At 42.7% G+C, this 16,256-nt stretch overlaps 1 protein-coding gene across 8 annotated transcripts in view; it reads left to right on the top strand.

The window, feature by feature from the left end:
* The window catches only part of ECT2L (epithelial cell transforming 2 like), an 81,662-nt gene that overhangs the window by 46,199 nt on the left and 19,207 nt on the right, over nt 1-16,256 (top strand). For all 8 annotated transcript variants that reach the window (XM_053904430.1, XM_053904425.1, XM_053904426.1 and 5 more), the window contains 5 exons: nt 5,681-5,773; nt 7,786-7,968; nt 9,772-9,875; nt 10,276-10,401; nt 15,032-15,118. In XM_053904430.1, the coding sequence (XP_053760405.1) occupies nt 5,681-5,773; nt 7,786-7,968; nt 9,772-9,875; nt 10,276-10,401; nt 15,032-15,118 (593 nt within the window). The remainder of the gene's footprint in view (nt 1-5,680; nt 5,774-7,785; nt 7,969-9,771; nt 9,876-10,275; nt 10,402-15,031; nt 15,119-16,256) is intronic.

Raw genomic sequence — 16,256 nt, 5'->3', positions numbered from 1 at the left:
AATAAAAGCTCTGCCATCATGGGCTTATTTTTTTTTTAATTTTATATATTATTTAATGCCAAGCAGAGCAAAGCAGAGGGAGTATAAGATTAAATTTTCTCGAACAGTTTCTTATTACCCATTCCTTAGGGAACTATGAGTCTTAAAGCTCTGTCTAATCCTCAGATTTCACTGAACTATTCATACATGCAAAGCATGCCCCTGCCACAGTTCAACCAGGGAAAAGGGAAAAACAAAAGAATGGGAAGAGGGTTAGAGGAAAACGAATTACAAAATATTATAATTTTTTTCTTATACAGTTATTATAATTATGTAATCTTAACTATAGAAAATAGGTATAAAAAAATCTAGGAGGAAATACAACAAAATATTAACAGCATCTATCTCTAGATGAGTTTTTCAGATTTTCTACATTTGAAATCAAATATGGGTGGTGTGGGATTCCTCGGTTTAAAATCTGTGTGGGGCAGGTGGGAGTGGCAGTGGGGTGTGTATAGAAAAGGGTTTGGAAGGATGTCAAGGTGTTAACAATAGATAAGTGATTTCTCTTTTTTTCTTTTTCTTTGATCTCTTATTTTTCCCGATTTTCTATAACGAACTAGTATTACTTTTATAATGAGAGCAAAGCAAAAATTTTAACTGAAGTAGAACAAAAAGAAAGGATTTGGGAAAGTAAAGCTTTGAATGGCTTGAAAATAAGGGCAAAAGGGGAAAAGAACAATAGATTTGGTGATATAAGAATTGTCTCAGGGCGCCTGGGTGGCTCAGGTGGTTGAGTGTCCAACATCGGCTCTGGTCATGATTTCCTGGTCTGTGAGTTCAAGCCCCATGTTGGGCTCTGTGCTGACAGCTCAGAGCCTGGAGCCTGCTTCGGATTCTGTGTCTCCCTCTCTCTCTCTGCCCCTCCCCTACTTGATCTCAATCTCTCTCTCAAAAATAAATAAACATTAAAAAAAATTTAAAGAATTGTCTCCAGTGAAACGTAATGGCGCTCAGATTTCTCACCACTATTTTGGCCCCCAAACCATCTCTAAAGTTCTTGTCAAAGGTCATTTCCACCTGGATGAGCCATCAAGACCCTGATTCAGTCAAAAGATCCCAGGTTCTCAGTCCAAAAATCTCTTTTCTGCCACCTCGGTCATCACTCTTGAGCTTGTCATCCCCGGGAGCTGTATTACCTCTGAAGGCTTGATCTCCAGCATTTTTCTCTCTGAGTACCACTTCCAAATCATGTGCCAAATATTCCAACAACCATGTTCCAAATATTCCTACTCTAATAGTTTTTTGCCTGAAGATCTCCAATGCACACACTCTCACTTTTACACTATCAACCTTGCCTTCATCCTTGGTTCCTTCTTTGTTAAACCTGCGTTTCATGGTTCATCATTATCATTAGTTTCTTGCAAAGAATCTGAACTTCTTTGGCTCTCTTTCTCAGGCTCAATTCCAATGTTCCTTAAACACCATCATCTACCTAACCTCCGCCTGCCTGCACTAAAGCAGCTGAAGCCTGCCGAAAAAAGTAATATGACTTTTAATCTGACTTGACTTTGACGGCATAAATGCCGAATAAGATTGCAACACTGATGAGCACCTGGTAAATTCCTTTGGTAAATTCCTTTCCCACTCTTGGAGAGGACTATACCGTCCCTGCTCCTCCTCTGTCAATACTTCAATAACCTCTTTCAGCTGTTGACCTTGCCTTTTTCTTCCCTGAGAAAACTCCCGAATTCCCCCTCCCACCACCAAATCCACCGCCTCCCCTCCCCCCCCACCCCACCAAATCCACCGCCTCCTCCCCCCCCCCCCCCCCCCCCCCCCCCCCCCCCCCCCGCTTCTTACCTTCGCTCTCTGTCTTCCCTTCTGTTACAATGGAAGAAACACCTCTGCCCAAATCAGAGATCCGGCATCCGCTAGGACTCTGTATCTCACCACCTTTCACCTCCTCACGGCCGCATTCCTACACTCAGTTCTCTCCGACAGCCTCTACCCTCTTTTATTGGGTCATTCCTATCAAATCAGGATCACCTGTAGCAGCAGCTCCTGTCCTAAAAAGAGAGAGAGAGAGAGAGAGAGAGACCATAAACTTTCCCTCGCCTATGTACCCTCACCTATATACGGATTATCTCGGTGGTTCTCAAATGTTCATGTGTATTTGAGTCACCTAGAGGTCTTGTGGTTTAAGCATGGGACTCCTGATTTCGGCTCAGGTCATAATCTTACAGTTCATGGGGTCGAGTCCCGTGTGGGGCTCGGCGCTGCCCCTGCAGGGCCTGCTTGGGATTCTCTCTCCCCCACCTCTCTCTATCCCTTCCCCACTCTCACTCTCAAAATAAATACATAAGACTTTTTTTTTTTTTTTTTTTTAAGTACGCATTGCTAGACCTTGTCCTAGCATTTCTTACTCAGTAGGTCTGGCGGGGGCCGGGGGCGGGAGGTGCTGGGAATTTTCATTTCTAACAAGTTCCCAGGTGCTGCCGCTCCCGGGGCACGCTGGGAGAAGCACTGGTCTATGCCGACCACTTTCCTCACCCTTCCTTCGCTCCTCATTTCACGCACGCGGACACTCTTCCTGGAAACTCTCCTCCTTCCCTCCGTCGCCGGAACACCACCCTCTCCCTGCGCTGCCGCTTCCGTCAGCGGGCCCTTCCCGGGGTCCTTTGCCGGCTCCCCGCCCTCGGCGAGCTGCCCGGCCTTTCCCACCACCGCACTCTTTCCCTGGACAACCTCATCCGCTCCCGACTCTAAATCCGATCCATGTGCTCGGGACTCCCAAATTTGTGCTTCCGGCTCTGCGATCTCCCAGCTGCACACCCGCAGCTAGCTTGACGTCCTCATACGAATGTTTAGTTTGGGCATCTAGGAGGCATCTCAGAGTTAACATACCTAAAAGGCCGGGTTGCCCCCCTCAGCACCAAACCCCCCCACCTGGCCCGGGATTCCTCGGTTAGGATATCGTCATTCGCTCAGTTGCTTCATAAGCCCAACAGCTAAAATTTATCTGTTTTGGACATTATTTAAACATTTTCAAGCAACTTTACGAAGGTATAAGTGACACCTAATAAACCGTACTATTTAAAGGGTGCAATTGGCCTAATTTTGACATATGGATACGTGAAACCATAAAACATCAAGGTTAACGAACCTAGTCACCACCCCCCCAAAAATTTTCTTCATGCCACTCTGTAATTTTTCTCTCCTACTTCTCCCCACCCCCAGCCATGAATCAACTGTCCTACTTTCTTTCACAATATATTCGCTTGTATTTTACAGAATTTTCTATAAATGGAACCATACATACATCGTGCACTCTTCTTTGTCAGGCTTCTTTCACTCAGAAGAATCATTGTAGATCCATCCATTTGATGCTTGTATCAATGGCCCACTGTTTTTTTATTGCTGGGAATTATTGCATCGTACACATATACCACAGTTTGTTCAGTCACTTGTTGATAGATATTTGAGTTCTTTCCAGTTCCTGGGTCTTACATATAAAGCTGGTATGAGCCTATGTGTGAACATATGCTTTTATTTCTCTGGATAAATACCTAGGAATAGAATAGGTGGGTCATATGATCAGTGTTAACTTTTTATATTATTTATTTTGTTAATATTTATTTATTTTTCACACACACACACACACACACACACACACACACACGGAGCGGGGGAGGGGCAGAGAAAGAGGGAGACAGAATCCGAAGCAGGCTCCAGGCTCTGGGCTGTCAGCACAGAGCCCCACGCGGGGCTCGAACCCACAAGCTGTGAGATCATGACCTGAGCCGAGGTCGGATGCTCAACCGACTGAGCCACCCAGGCGCCCCTGGTGTTAACTTTTTAAACAGCGGCTAAGCTGTTTTCCAAAGTGGTTGTAGAATTTTTCATTTCCACTGGCAGTGTATGAGAACTTGAGTTGTGTGGCACCCCCACACTGGGTACGTAGTCTCCTTAAATTTAGCCATTTGTGTGGGTGTGCAGTAGTATTTCATTGTGGTTTTGATTTGTATTTTGCTAATGACCGATAATACTGAACATATTTTCATGTGCTTATTTGCCATTCATTTGTCTTCCTTGCTGCAGTGTCTGTTCAAATCGTTTGCTCATTTTTCAAATTAGGTTGTTTGTTGTCTTACTGAGAACTCTGTATGTAGTCTAGAAAACTGATTTGCAAATATTTCCTCCCACCCTGGGACTTATCTTTTCCTTCTCTGAACAATCCCTTTTGAAGAGATGAAGTTCTTAATTTTTGTGAAGTCAAATTTGTTTTTTTTTTTTCTTTTATAGAGTATGCTTTCAGTGTCATATCTGAAAACTCTTTACCCGACTCAAGTTCACAACACTTTCTCCTATGCTTTCTTCTAAATTATTTATTGTTTTGACTTTTAGGTTTCTGATCCATTGATTTGTTTGTTTTACATAGTGTTAAAGGTACAGGTTGAAGTTTTGTGGGTTTTTTTCCTTAACATATGGATATCTCATTTTTCCACCGCCATTTCTTGTAAAGACCGTCCTTTTCCTCCGTGCCTTCCTTTTGCATCTTTGTTGAAATCAGTTGAGCACATATATGTAGGTATACCTATGGACTCTATTGATTTCGCTGGACCATTTGTCAGTTAAAAGATTAGACCCCAGTAGGGCTTCCTGGGTGGCTCAGTTAGCTAAGCACCCAACCCTAGATTTTGGCTCAGGTCATGATCTCGCGGTTTGTGAGACTGAGCCCCACATCAGGCTCTGTGCTATCAGCACGAAGCCTGCTTGGGATTCTCTCTTTTCTTCTGTCTCTCTGCCCCTCACCCTCTCCCTCTCTCAAAAGCGAATATATAGGGGCGCCTGGGTGGCTCGGTCGGTTGGGCGTCCGACTTCAGCGCTCAGGTCATGATCTCACTGCCCGTGAGTTCGAGCCCCGCGTCAGGCTCTGTGCTGACAGCCAGGAGCTCAGAGCCTGGAGCCTGTTTCGGATTCTGTGTCTCCCTCTCTCTCTGCCCCTCCCCTGTTCATGCTCTGTCTCTCTCTGTCTCAAAAATAAATAAACGTTGAAAAGCGAATATATAAACTTAAAAAACAAAGACTAGACCCCAGGAAACGAAAGACATCCCAACCTTTCAGTCACTGCCATCTTTTTCCAAACAATTGAAACAGTTTGGAGTAATTTGTTTACTCTTAGACCACAAAGAGTTAAAATATATAGCCCAATATATTAGTTTCATTCAAAGTAACTCACTCTATGTGCTGAATTTAATAATTCCATCTTTATGCTGTGTCACTGAAGAAGGGGTGAAATTAATGCCATACTTAATTTTGACCGCTGTTTTTAAGTTTCAACAGTTTTAAGTCTGTATTCTTACAATGAGACTTCTCCTTTGAGTCAAACTATTTTCGAAAATGTATGTAGACTTTTCTCTGCCTTTGGCCTGAGTATTCTGAATTTGAAAATAAGCACCAGGTCAAACCCATGCCATCTGTCTCCACCCTGTTGTGTAGTCCCCATAGATTAAGTGTTTGGACCTCGGCACTTAGGGGTGAGCTGTGAAGCGTTTGTGGACTGTTCCATGAGGGATTTGGATCGAAGACGAGAAGTCCTCGCGGCCTTTCTTGGCCAGCTTAGTGCTCCTAAGTAATACTTAACTGTTCCAAGGCAAAACCTGTGAGTAAACTAATGACAGTATTTTTGACTGCGCAGAGGCAGGAATAGAAGTTCTTTCTCAGCTGTCTCAGCTAACTGGCACGTTCTTTACTGCCCCCACTGGGATTGCAACTGGCTCTTACCAACACAGTAAGTACACGGGGGCTGACCACAGTGCCCGGTAACATCCACCAACTCCAGGGTCACCAAAAGACACAGCACAGCTAATAATACCGGTTCTGACTCATGTCAATTACTGTCTTCCATTCCTTCTCTGAAGGAATGCTGTCGCAATTCAAACTATGTTATTGCCTGGCGCTCAGTCATTTGCTGAGAAAGGGGTTATTTATTGCAGATATTCGCTTCAAACCATCATGTGGACAAACTCTATTGAAAACATCATGTTTTTAAATATATAATTTATTGTCGAGTTAGCTAACATACAGCGTATACGGTGTGCTCTTGGCTTCGGGAGTAGATTCCCGTGATTCATCACTTACATACAACACCCAGTGCTCATCCCAACAAGTGCCCTCCTCAATGCCCATCACCGATTTTCCTGCCCCCCGTGCTCTCCCACTCCCTTCCACTCTCAGTTTGTTCTCTGCATTTAAATGTCTCTTACGGTTTGTCTCCCTCTCTGTTTGTGACTATATATATTTTTTTTCATTCCTTTCCCCCATGGCCTTCTGTTAAGTTTTTCAACTTCCACATGTGAGTGAAAACATGATTGTCTGTCTTTCTCTGGCTGACTTATTTCACTCAGCATAATACCCTCCAGTTCCATCCACGCTGTTGCAAATGGCAGGATTTCATTCTTTTTCATTGCTGAGTGAGTATTCCAGTGTATATATAAACCACATCTTCTTGATCTATTCATCGGTTGATGCACATTTGGGAAAACGTCACTTTTAACAGTTAAACGTGTATAGTTGCTGATCTAGAGAAATAATAAAGAATAATTCTTCTTAGTGAGATATAATCAATATAGTGTCATTGGGAAATAAGAATTCAGCTATAAAGTGATGGTGAAGGGGCTTGCTCAGGTTCCAATTCAACTGCATTACCTGAGAGGAAAAACAAAGAGAAAATACATCTGCGAGCAAAATTTGATTTAGATACTAAAAGTTGCAAATATTGAATCTAAATGTGACATTGGCTGACCAGCAAGAGGACCACATTGCTCTGCTACAGTAATGGTAATATAATCATTTCCCCCTTTAAAACTCCCTGGCCTCCTATTACCTGGGGTTTGGGGCCACGTAGAAACCATGTAAAGCATGACTTCTCTAATGCCAGATGCCAAAAGACTTTCGAGCCTGGGAAAAACTGGCATGATTGGAACTTGTAAGGGACAAGTTTCCACATATCTACAGAAAGCACATTGGCCTGATAGATTTTTGTAGCAGAACTCACTCGTTCACTTTAGTTTGTATCACTGCATTGCCATGTGAAAGCATATGGGGCCTTATGGAGAGGGGACATCAGCCTGCACACACTGTTCTTTCTGGGGAAGCTTTTCTTCTTTTTCTCCTCCTCTGTCTCCTCTGCCTTCTGTTCGCCCTCCTTTTCCCTCTCTTCTTCTTAGTTTTCTTCTAGGAAAACATCTTATACAGAGTTGTACATGTCTATCAATAAAAATGAGGGACAGGAATCAAATAAGGCTACCTATCCATTCGGGACAGAAAATCAGATTTAACATGCCACAGTATCATTCAGTAACTGATTTTCGAGGAGAGAACTCTCTTAAGCACCCATTGCAGTTTTATAGAGAGATTTATAGAGAGAGAGCAACTCGACATGATGTAAGAAAGCTAGAGGGTTGGCGAGCCCAAGATGACTCTGGATGGCATGATGGGGAAGCCAGGCCGAGTGGGATTTTCTTGTATGTTCATTTTTAGGATGTAAAGCAAAGTCAGTATATTCTTACCCAGATGGCCACTCTGCTTCCTGATCTACAAATCCAGCGGCTACTTAATTTTGTTTTCAAATATAACATGTCAGCCTTATCTATCAAAGAATAGATAGGTATTTGAAATTATTCATTGTGTGCTTCTTGAGTTTGTAATTTTACCTTTGAAAGGAGACCATGGGTATTTATCTTAGTCTTCTAAGGAGAAAGATATTAAGCCTGCAATAATAAAAGGAGAAAATACTGTCAGTTCTCAGTGATTGGCTGGGACGACCGTGGGAAATGGATCCCTTTGGCATCTACTTCAGTGAGTCAAAGCTGCAGATGTGGTCCAGCCTCGCGGACTTTCTGGAAGACACCTTGAAATCAGTAAGGAAACAGTTAAGTCCTCTCTTCAAGGAGTTGCGAAAGAACATCAGTGCCAAGATAATAGGTAAGAACTCTTGCTACTTTTGTTGCAGGTGAGTTATGAGACCTGTTCTGCTTCCAGAGCAAATACAAGTTTAGGAATGGCTCAAGCAAAAGTTGACCTTTGCACCTGTTCAGTAAAACTTGATTCCCTTTGTCCTTCATATCTCCTTTCGAATGTAAGGAATAGCCAATGAGAGCAAATATGTTCATCTTCAAAATGCTGAAGCTAGTTCATTTTAAATGAAACCATCTTACTAATCCTGTGCCAGGCAGTTGTCGACCTACACAAAACTCACTAAGTGTTTGCTAGGCCAGAGGGCTCTGCCCTTTTCCCCACCACAATCTGCTCTAAAAGGTAAGCTCCTCTTAGACACAGTACCCGTTACTTAAATTGTTCTGGGGTGGTGTTCTATTTATTTTCTATATAAAATACTCAATTTGGTGATGGGCTCCATGGTCCTCCGCTGAGCCTACTGGCATCACTGAATTTATTTTCCCATCCACACTCCTTACTCATGACTGATTTATCACAATAGAGTCTTGGAAACAGTTTTCTGTATTGGACCTTCCCCTAAGTCAATCCCTCCTTTAAAATGAGGGGTTTTTTTGGGGTTTGTTTTGTTTGTTTATCATCTGGGTAAATGACCACCCTCCCATCTTTAACTACCTATTCAATTTCTCCCTAACTGTTCCCATCTACCTTAAACACCCCTGAAATCAAGCCAGTAGTTAGTTGTGTCTTACTTCTTCCTTCCCTTCCCTGCCCTGTTTCTTATTGATGTCTTTTGCCACAATAACTGTCTGTACAAGAGCCATAAAACACAGCTATACATATAGATATTTTATGTCAATATATGTTCTGCATCTCTTTACATCAATGCCTCCAAAACAGGGCAAAACTGGGAGTGCTATTCTTGGTTTCATGTACTATCCACTTGACCACATTTAGTGGATGTTCAGCCAATACTGAAAAATGGTTATGAGGCTATAAATAGGGAGAAATTATTTCTCCTGGTTTTTTCATAGGTATTAAGGACCAAAAAGAAAAGTGAGAAAGTTAGCTTTTTCAAGATAGAAGAATTTTTTTTAATGTTTACTTATTTATTTATTTATTTTGAGAGAGAGAGAGAGAGCACACGCAGCAGAGAGGCAGAAAGAGAGGGAGGGAGGATCCCAAGCAGGCTCCATGCTGTCAGCACAGAACTTGATGTGGGGCTTGATCCCACGAACTGTGAGATCATGACCTGAGCCAAGATCAAGAGTTGGACACTTAATCGACCGAGCCACCCAGGTGTAGCAAGAGAGAAGAATTTTTAAATAATATTTGTAAGCAAGAAGAAGTTAAATGGAATAAAATCATTTTCACATAAATGTATGTTGTTCAAAACACTAAAAAACATAAAAGATGTCTGTGTAACTATGTTTGTATGTCATTTCCTGTAGACTTAAAGTATTTATGTACTTGAGCACATAGATAAAGGGGAGTGAGGAGACATTTTGGGTGGGATTGAGAATCTAAAATTTAAACTTACAAGATTTATTTTCACATGTTCCCTCCTTATTGCCCAATTTATATATTCTATTTAATATCAGCCTTACCAGGATGGGTACTTTTTCATATGCTGCACATTTGGTTACTCTTGGTCAATTTATATAAGATGATGTCCATGGGGGGTAGATAGCCCCCATGGCATAGTGGAATTTTACTTTTTATTCTTCACATTGTTATCCACTAAAAAGCAATGGTGAGGATTGAATTGTTTTCTGCTTGATCACATCTCTTACGTAAATTAATTACAAGGCAGATGGCCTTATATATTCGCAGGGCAATTCATGTTTGACCACATGAGTGTGGCTAACATTCTGAATAACCAAGAAATTGCACAAGCTCTGGCAGATGGACTGATGGAACTTTCAAAAGATAATTCTGTAAGTGTTTCTTCAAAGAAAGCCAACCTTTTTCTTTTTTTTTTTCAAAGAAAGCCAACTTTAAAAACCCAATACATAAATACATTTTTAGTTTGCATTGATTTTTTTTTTAACCATATTATCCCTTTGTATGAACAGTTCCTCTGAGAGATTATATCGGGTTGTAAAACACAGCCACTGAGAGATCCTGGACAATAAGAGAACCAAAATTAACTACAAAGTACCATTTACGGATTCTAGTTGAATAATACTTACTTTGTTTCCTAGACTTAAATTAATTGGGTAGAAAGAAGACAACGCTGCTCTTTTCTGCTGCACTTTGATCGACCTGTATTTCAGATGAATGTTTTAATTGGAATTTCTTTCTTTTTTTCTTCTGGTGGGGGGTTGATTTTTTTAGGACAAACCTCTGGAATTTTTGTCAAATTTTCTGCTGAAGAAAAGTAGTAAAGAAAGCAAGGATTTCGGAGAAGACGTTATTCTGACAAAATGTGACCCAAAAGCAACATTCGATTTATTCATGAAGGTAAGGTTATTGCTGTGCTGTTAGACACACGTGGTTAAGAAATTCATACACAGTAATGATAATTCTACTTGGAAAGCTTTCAATTTGTCATTTTTCCTATGAATTTCCTTTTCATGGATTATTATAAAAAAAGGGTGTTTTGTAGTTTCCTAATGAGAGTGAAGCCACTTAATACGGGAAGCTGCACTCCTTGACTAGAGAGACACGGTCTGGGCCCCGGGAACAGAGTCCATCATTTGCATTAAGCAGCTCGCTCAGTGGAGTCCTGAGATTGATTCGAGAGAAAACTTAAGAAAAAATTTTTTTCAACGTTTATTCATTTTTGAGAGACAGAGCAAGAGCAGGACTGGGCAGAGAGAGAGGGAGACACAGAATCCGAAGCAGGCTCCGGGCTCTGAGCTGTCCGCACAGAGCTCGACGCGGGGCTCGAACTCACAGACTGCGAGATCATGACCTGAGCTGAAGTTGGACGCTTAATAACCACTCGCTGGGTGAGCCACCCAGACGCCCCAAGAAAATGGTTTCATTTGCAGTCCAGGACACTTTTTTTTTTTTAAATAAAAGTAGGATGTGTTCTTTTCTTAGTTGAAATTCAGATTCATAAAAGGAAAAAAAGGTGGGTTTGAAGCCAGTTCTTCAAGCAAACAAGAATAATTTTGCCAGCACTATGTTCAGAATCCACCCATTCTTGGTTCAGTGAAATAATACGGATTCAGGAAATACGGAAAACTGCATTGTCATTCAGAGAGCTGGTTTCTAAGAAAATATCACTTCAGATGATGTCCATAGAATGTCACGTGATGCCCATAGAAAAATCACCTCTTGCTTCAAGGCTGGGGACACCACCCCAAACACAAACTCACCATGGAGACTGTTAGTGAGAATAGACCTGTGAGTTCTATCAAGCAGGCAAATAACAGGCTATTAACCTGCTATTCTGGAAGCCTCTCTTCACACTTCTTTGTGGACAGCACAGTGGAGGAGAGGCAACCACGGAGGACCTTCTGGCAGCAGCGTCCCCTCTGCCAAGTCCCCAGATTGCTCAGCAAAATGAAAGCCATGCAGTTATGCACACGCACCCCTTGGTTGTTACCAGAGCAGGACCCTTGGTTTAACCTGCCCCCCCACCCCCACGAAGTGACTTATTCTTCTCAAGCACAAGCTTCCTTTCGAAGAAGAGTCTTAACACATTTTCAGGGACATCTAAGCCTTTTATAGGTCAGAGCCCTGCTTCCCTCATGCCCCATCTCTGAATCTGTCTTTTCAAAAGACTCTTGCAGACCACGCATTAGTCAGGTTCTCCAGAGAACCAGAAGTAATAGGAGATATATATACATACATACGTATATATGTATTGTGTATACATGTATATATATATGTGTATATATATGTATATATGTGTATATATATACATATATAATATTTAATTTAATTTTAATATATATTATGTCTAATATATTTAATATGTATATTTATCCGCACTGTCAGCACAGAGCCCAGTGTGGGGCTTGAACCCACAAATTGTGAGATTGTGACCTGAATGGAAATCAATAGTTGGACGCTTCACTGACTGAGCCGCCCAGGCGCCCCTAAACATCTAATCACTTTAATAAAATAACACAGAATGTTTGGACTTCAAGTTGCCTCATTGCTGGAAAGCAGGCCTGCTAATGTCACATCACCTGCCAGTAATAGAAGTACAGAATCGGAAGACTCAATGCCTAGAAATTTTCTTGATTTAAAACAAAAATCAAATTAGGAAAAATATATGTTAGATTCTTATTTGGTTTTCTGTTGTTTACTACTTAAGAGTTTGTGCACAAACCCCACGAAACAAAGTTGGGGACTTCCAGGAAGAAAAACCACGGCTTAAACATAGGTGTGGAATTAGGATACAATAGAGAAATTGAGTTTCTCCACACATCGGAGTTTATTTTTTAAACTGTAGATATTGGGGTGTCTGGGTAGCTCAGCGTCTGATTTTTTCTCTCCGTTCAGGTCCTGAGCTCGGGCTCCTGAGTTCAAGCCTTGCATTGGACTCTGTGCTGGGCATGGAGCCTACTTAAAAATCGGCAAATACATAAATAATAAAGAAACTGTAGATATTTGTCCTGAAGAACACACAAACTTAACAGCCATAGGAATGGAAAATAACGGTTTCTGCTGAGATAATTGTTTTAGACCATTCCATAGGGGATTCTGTAAGAGGACTTGCCTGCCAAATCCAGGAGCAGACACACACACACACACACACACACACACACAGAGCTGTGCCTGAAGGTATGACCGGGCAGGGCCTACCCTCCATCCAGATGGCCAAGACTCTGCCCATATATGTATATACAGATAGAGGTATATGCACATGTCTGTCTGTCTGTCTGTCTACTACCATCTGTCCAATCAGATCCTATCTGTCTCACTGGGCAGTAGTGACTCACTCTAGTGTTTACACTGATACTATACAACCATGGCAACAGGTTACAAGCAGACCCGTGGTTGTTCCTGAGTTCTACCTGTCAGTTTCACAGCTATTTCTGCCCCTAATTCAGGCACTGAGTGTCTTGTGGGAGAAGCATCGGCAATAATCTGGAAAAGGCAAACAAGGCAGGAAAGTTCCTACCATGTCATCAGTGGCCTCCCTTATATGTCATGGAGGGAGCCAAGGCACAGGCCCACCAGCCCCAAACAGTAGTTTCCTTATAAATGTGCCAAGTGTGTTGCCCCCATCACTTCCTCTGAGTTCATCCCTAAAAAGAAAATAAGGGATGATGTCTTAAATTTAAAAATCGTCTCTAAAACGTAACGAAATTATACGTATCGTATACAGTGAGAAAACTTGTTATTTTTAGATTCAAACAAAATTCACACGCCAAAGCAACTTGCTATCCACAAAGAAAAATTGATGCTTAATAAAAGTGGCTGCTGCTGAGCCAGAGGTGAAGCAAAGCCCCAGTGTGAGTGAACAGGTTCTCTACAACCAGGGTGGTCCGGGGGGCCGTGCAGAAGCACTCGTGCGAGCCTGCACAATGGGATGATGTCCCGGGTGAGGCGGTCTCCCTTATATGTGAGATCCACAGACGATTCTGTCCCGTTTCGATTCTCTTAACCTTGGGCCAGTTTGAGTGTCGTTCTCATTGCATGTCTGCAGCCACGTCTATCTTTACAACTATTGGTGTCATTGTCATCACTGACGGCTTGAAGTCATCATGTCTCTATTAAATCACCATCACTGCTGTTTATGCTGAAAGAAGAGAGTGTGTTCCATTCATAGAAACTTTGATTTTGCCAAGATTCAAACTAGATTCCTGCCCCCCACCCCACCCCCAGCAGAAGTATAAATACATGGCAGGCTAACAGGGGACATCCACAAATGGGGGAAGCAAAAGAAATGGTGGAAAGACTCTGGGACGGCTGCGAAGTGCGCAGGCTCAGGTGGGACCTCTGCAAACCGGGGAGAAGCCAGCTGACTGCGGCTGGGGGACCAGGGCTCTTACTTCGGGTAGCCATAAAGAACGGCTGCAGTTACAAAACAAAAATTCCTTTTGCCTGAGTAGAATAAGGCAAAAACCAAAAAAAAAAAAAAAACCAAACCAAAAACAAAGTCTTGGTTATACATTGATTTTTTTCTTTTTCCCACTCTCGCCATAGAACTCAAGGGGTTACCATGAGTAGTTTTATCTTTGACTAGGAAAGGCAGCAGTGATGAGCAGGAATCATCCTTACCTCTCACCACAAACCCGGGACCATTGTTCCCTTGCTAGGGAGGACCCTGCGGGCAGCAGGTGGGACTTTTTTTTGTTTTTCGATGTGCTACTTTATATGAAAGCCACAAGGGAACATGAAGAAGGAATAAGCTATATTTAAATGTGGAAACAGGTTCTAGAGAGAGCATGTGGATTGTTTCTGACACGTTTTTCATTAGAGTAAAAAAAGGGTGGATTTTACAAAGTGCTGTGCCCTTTTTCTTCTGGCCACTTTATTATTTTTTTCTAATGTTTACTGATTTATTTTTGAGAGAGAAGGGAGAGAGTGAGAGCAGGGGAGGGGCAGAGAGAGAATCCCAAGCAGGGTCCCCGTTGTCAGCGCAGGGCCCATCGCAGGCTGGATCCCATGACCCCGGGATCAGGGCCTGAGCCAAAATCAAGAGTCAGACACTTGACCAACTGAGCCACCCAGATGTCCCTTCTGGTAACTTTTAAGATAAGCCATTTGTCCTCAACTGACAAATGACAGCAGAATTGAGGCAGAGGCCTGGAATGTGTGGGATTCCTCGTGCCTCAGTGAGCAGATAAGCCCCCCCCAACCCCCCACTCGCCCCCCCCCCCCCCACCCCGCCTCAAGGAGCAGGGTCTCTCTCCTGCCTCCCAGGGAGAAGGGGGGCTGCACTGAATTCAGTTTCTCAAGTATAATGTAGTTCCTAGGAAGCTAAAGTTTACTTTTTTTAACATCAGATTTAATTTAAGAGAGTCATCAACTGTGTCAAGTGCTTAGTTCATTGTGTCTGGGGAGCACCGTGGTTGGGGCTGAAGGCAGACAGCTACTGAAAGCCTCCCGTAGGCACAGCACCCACTGGGCATTCAGACATCCCAAGGCCTGCCTCCAAATAATCAAGTCTGCATTTAATCCTCAGGAAAGAAATGTTAGACAAGACAACCCTCAGGATGCAGAATCAAGTCTCAGCAAAAACGATCTAAATTTTGAGACGCTGGTTAAGCTGGTAAGCCAATGATTATATAGTAAGAATTCTCCATTGTTTTGCTCCTGACCCCCCCCCCCCCCAAAAAAAAAGGCGTCAGCCTTTATTCTGGTTCTTTTTTCTTGACAGTTTCCCTTAGGGGGGAAAAACCTTAAATATAAGTGAGGGAATCCAACAGGTAGATTTTTCTTTTGAATATGTCCTGGTCTGAAAAGAAATTAACCAAGAAATGAACCAATTAACATCTTGGGAGCAAGAGCCATCTCTGTGCTACTCTGATTTTTTTTTTCTTTCCTTTTCCTCTAAAAAAATTTAAAAAAAAAAAATTAGAGAGAGAGAGGGAGACACAGAATCCGAAGCAGGCTCCAGGCTCTGAGCTGTCAGCACAGAGCCCAACCCAGGGCTCTGGGCTAGAGCCCATGAACAATGAGATCATGACCTGAGCCCAAGTCCAACATTTAATGACTGAGCCACCCTAATATGACAGGAGGACAGCATTTAGAGAAATGGCACACGGACATAAAGCTTCACAGTTTCTAAATGACCCACCAACTCGTAGTCTGACTTCGAAGGCTGACTATAACATTCAGGGCCCTGTCTTTCTGTTTCCAAAGGGGAGGACGTGGAGGAGGTCGAGGTTGGTCCCATCCTGCCCTAACACACAGCACACACAAGCCGCTTTGCCTTTCTTCATCCCACGTTCGCAAATTCATCCTGTTTTCCTTTTCACAATCCCTTAAGGTAGATGTGAGCGACCACATTTTGTAGATGAGGAAGTACGGTTAGAACACTTAAATGACTTCCCTAAAGTCACACTGCCTGCCAAGAAAGAAACTTGAATCCCACAGCCCTGAGCTCAACCGTGGAGTTCCTTCCCAAGCCTGGCCATGCTCTGGGGAATCCACCTGCCACAGTGTTGCCCGTGTGGACCTCATGGCGTGGGTGCTCGCTCACCCTCGGGTACACCCCCCAGAATCACCAGGGAGAAGGGGGTTCACATAGCGCCATGAATATGAGAGTATCTCATCTCACTGTTGGTCACAACACCTGACAATGGTTTTAAGACAATAGGTTTGACAACTGAAACCTTAATTTAAAATGATTAATATACACAATGGAATACTATGTGGCAATGAGAAAGAACGAAATATGGCCCTTT

Source organism: Panthera pardus, unplaced genomic scaffold, assembly GCF_024362965.1.
Source record: "Panthera pardus isolate Hobbes unplaced genomic scaffold, ASM2436296v1 HiC_scaffold_17, whole genome shotgun sequence".
Taxonomy (NCBI): Eukaryota; Metazoa; Chordata; class Mammalia; order Carnivora; family Felidae; genus Panthera; species Panthera pardus.
Note: the sequence above shows the minus strand (reverse complement) of the source record. Positions and strands in the feature narration are given on the sequence as shown.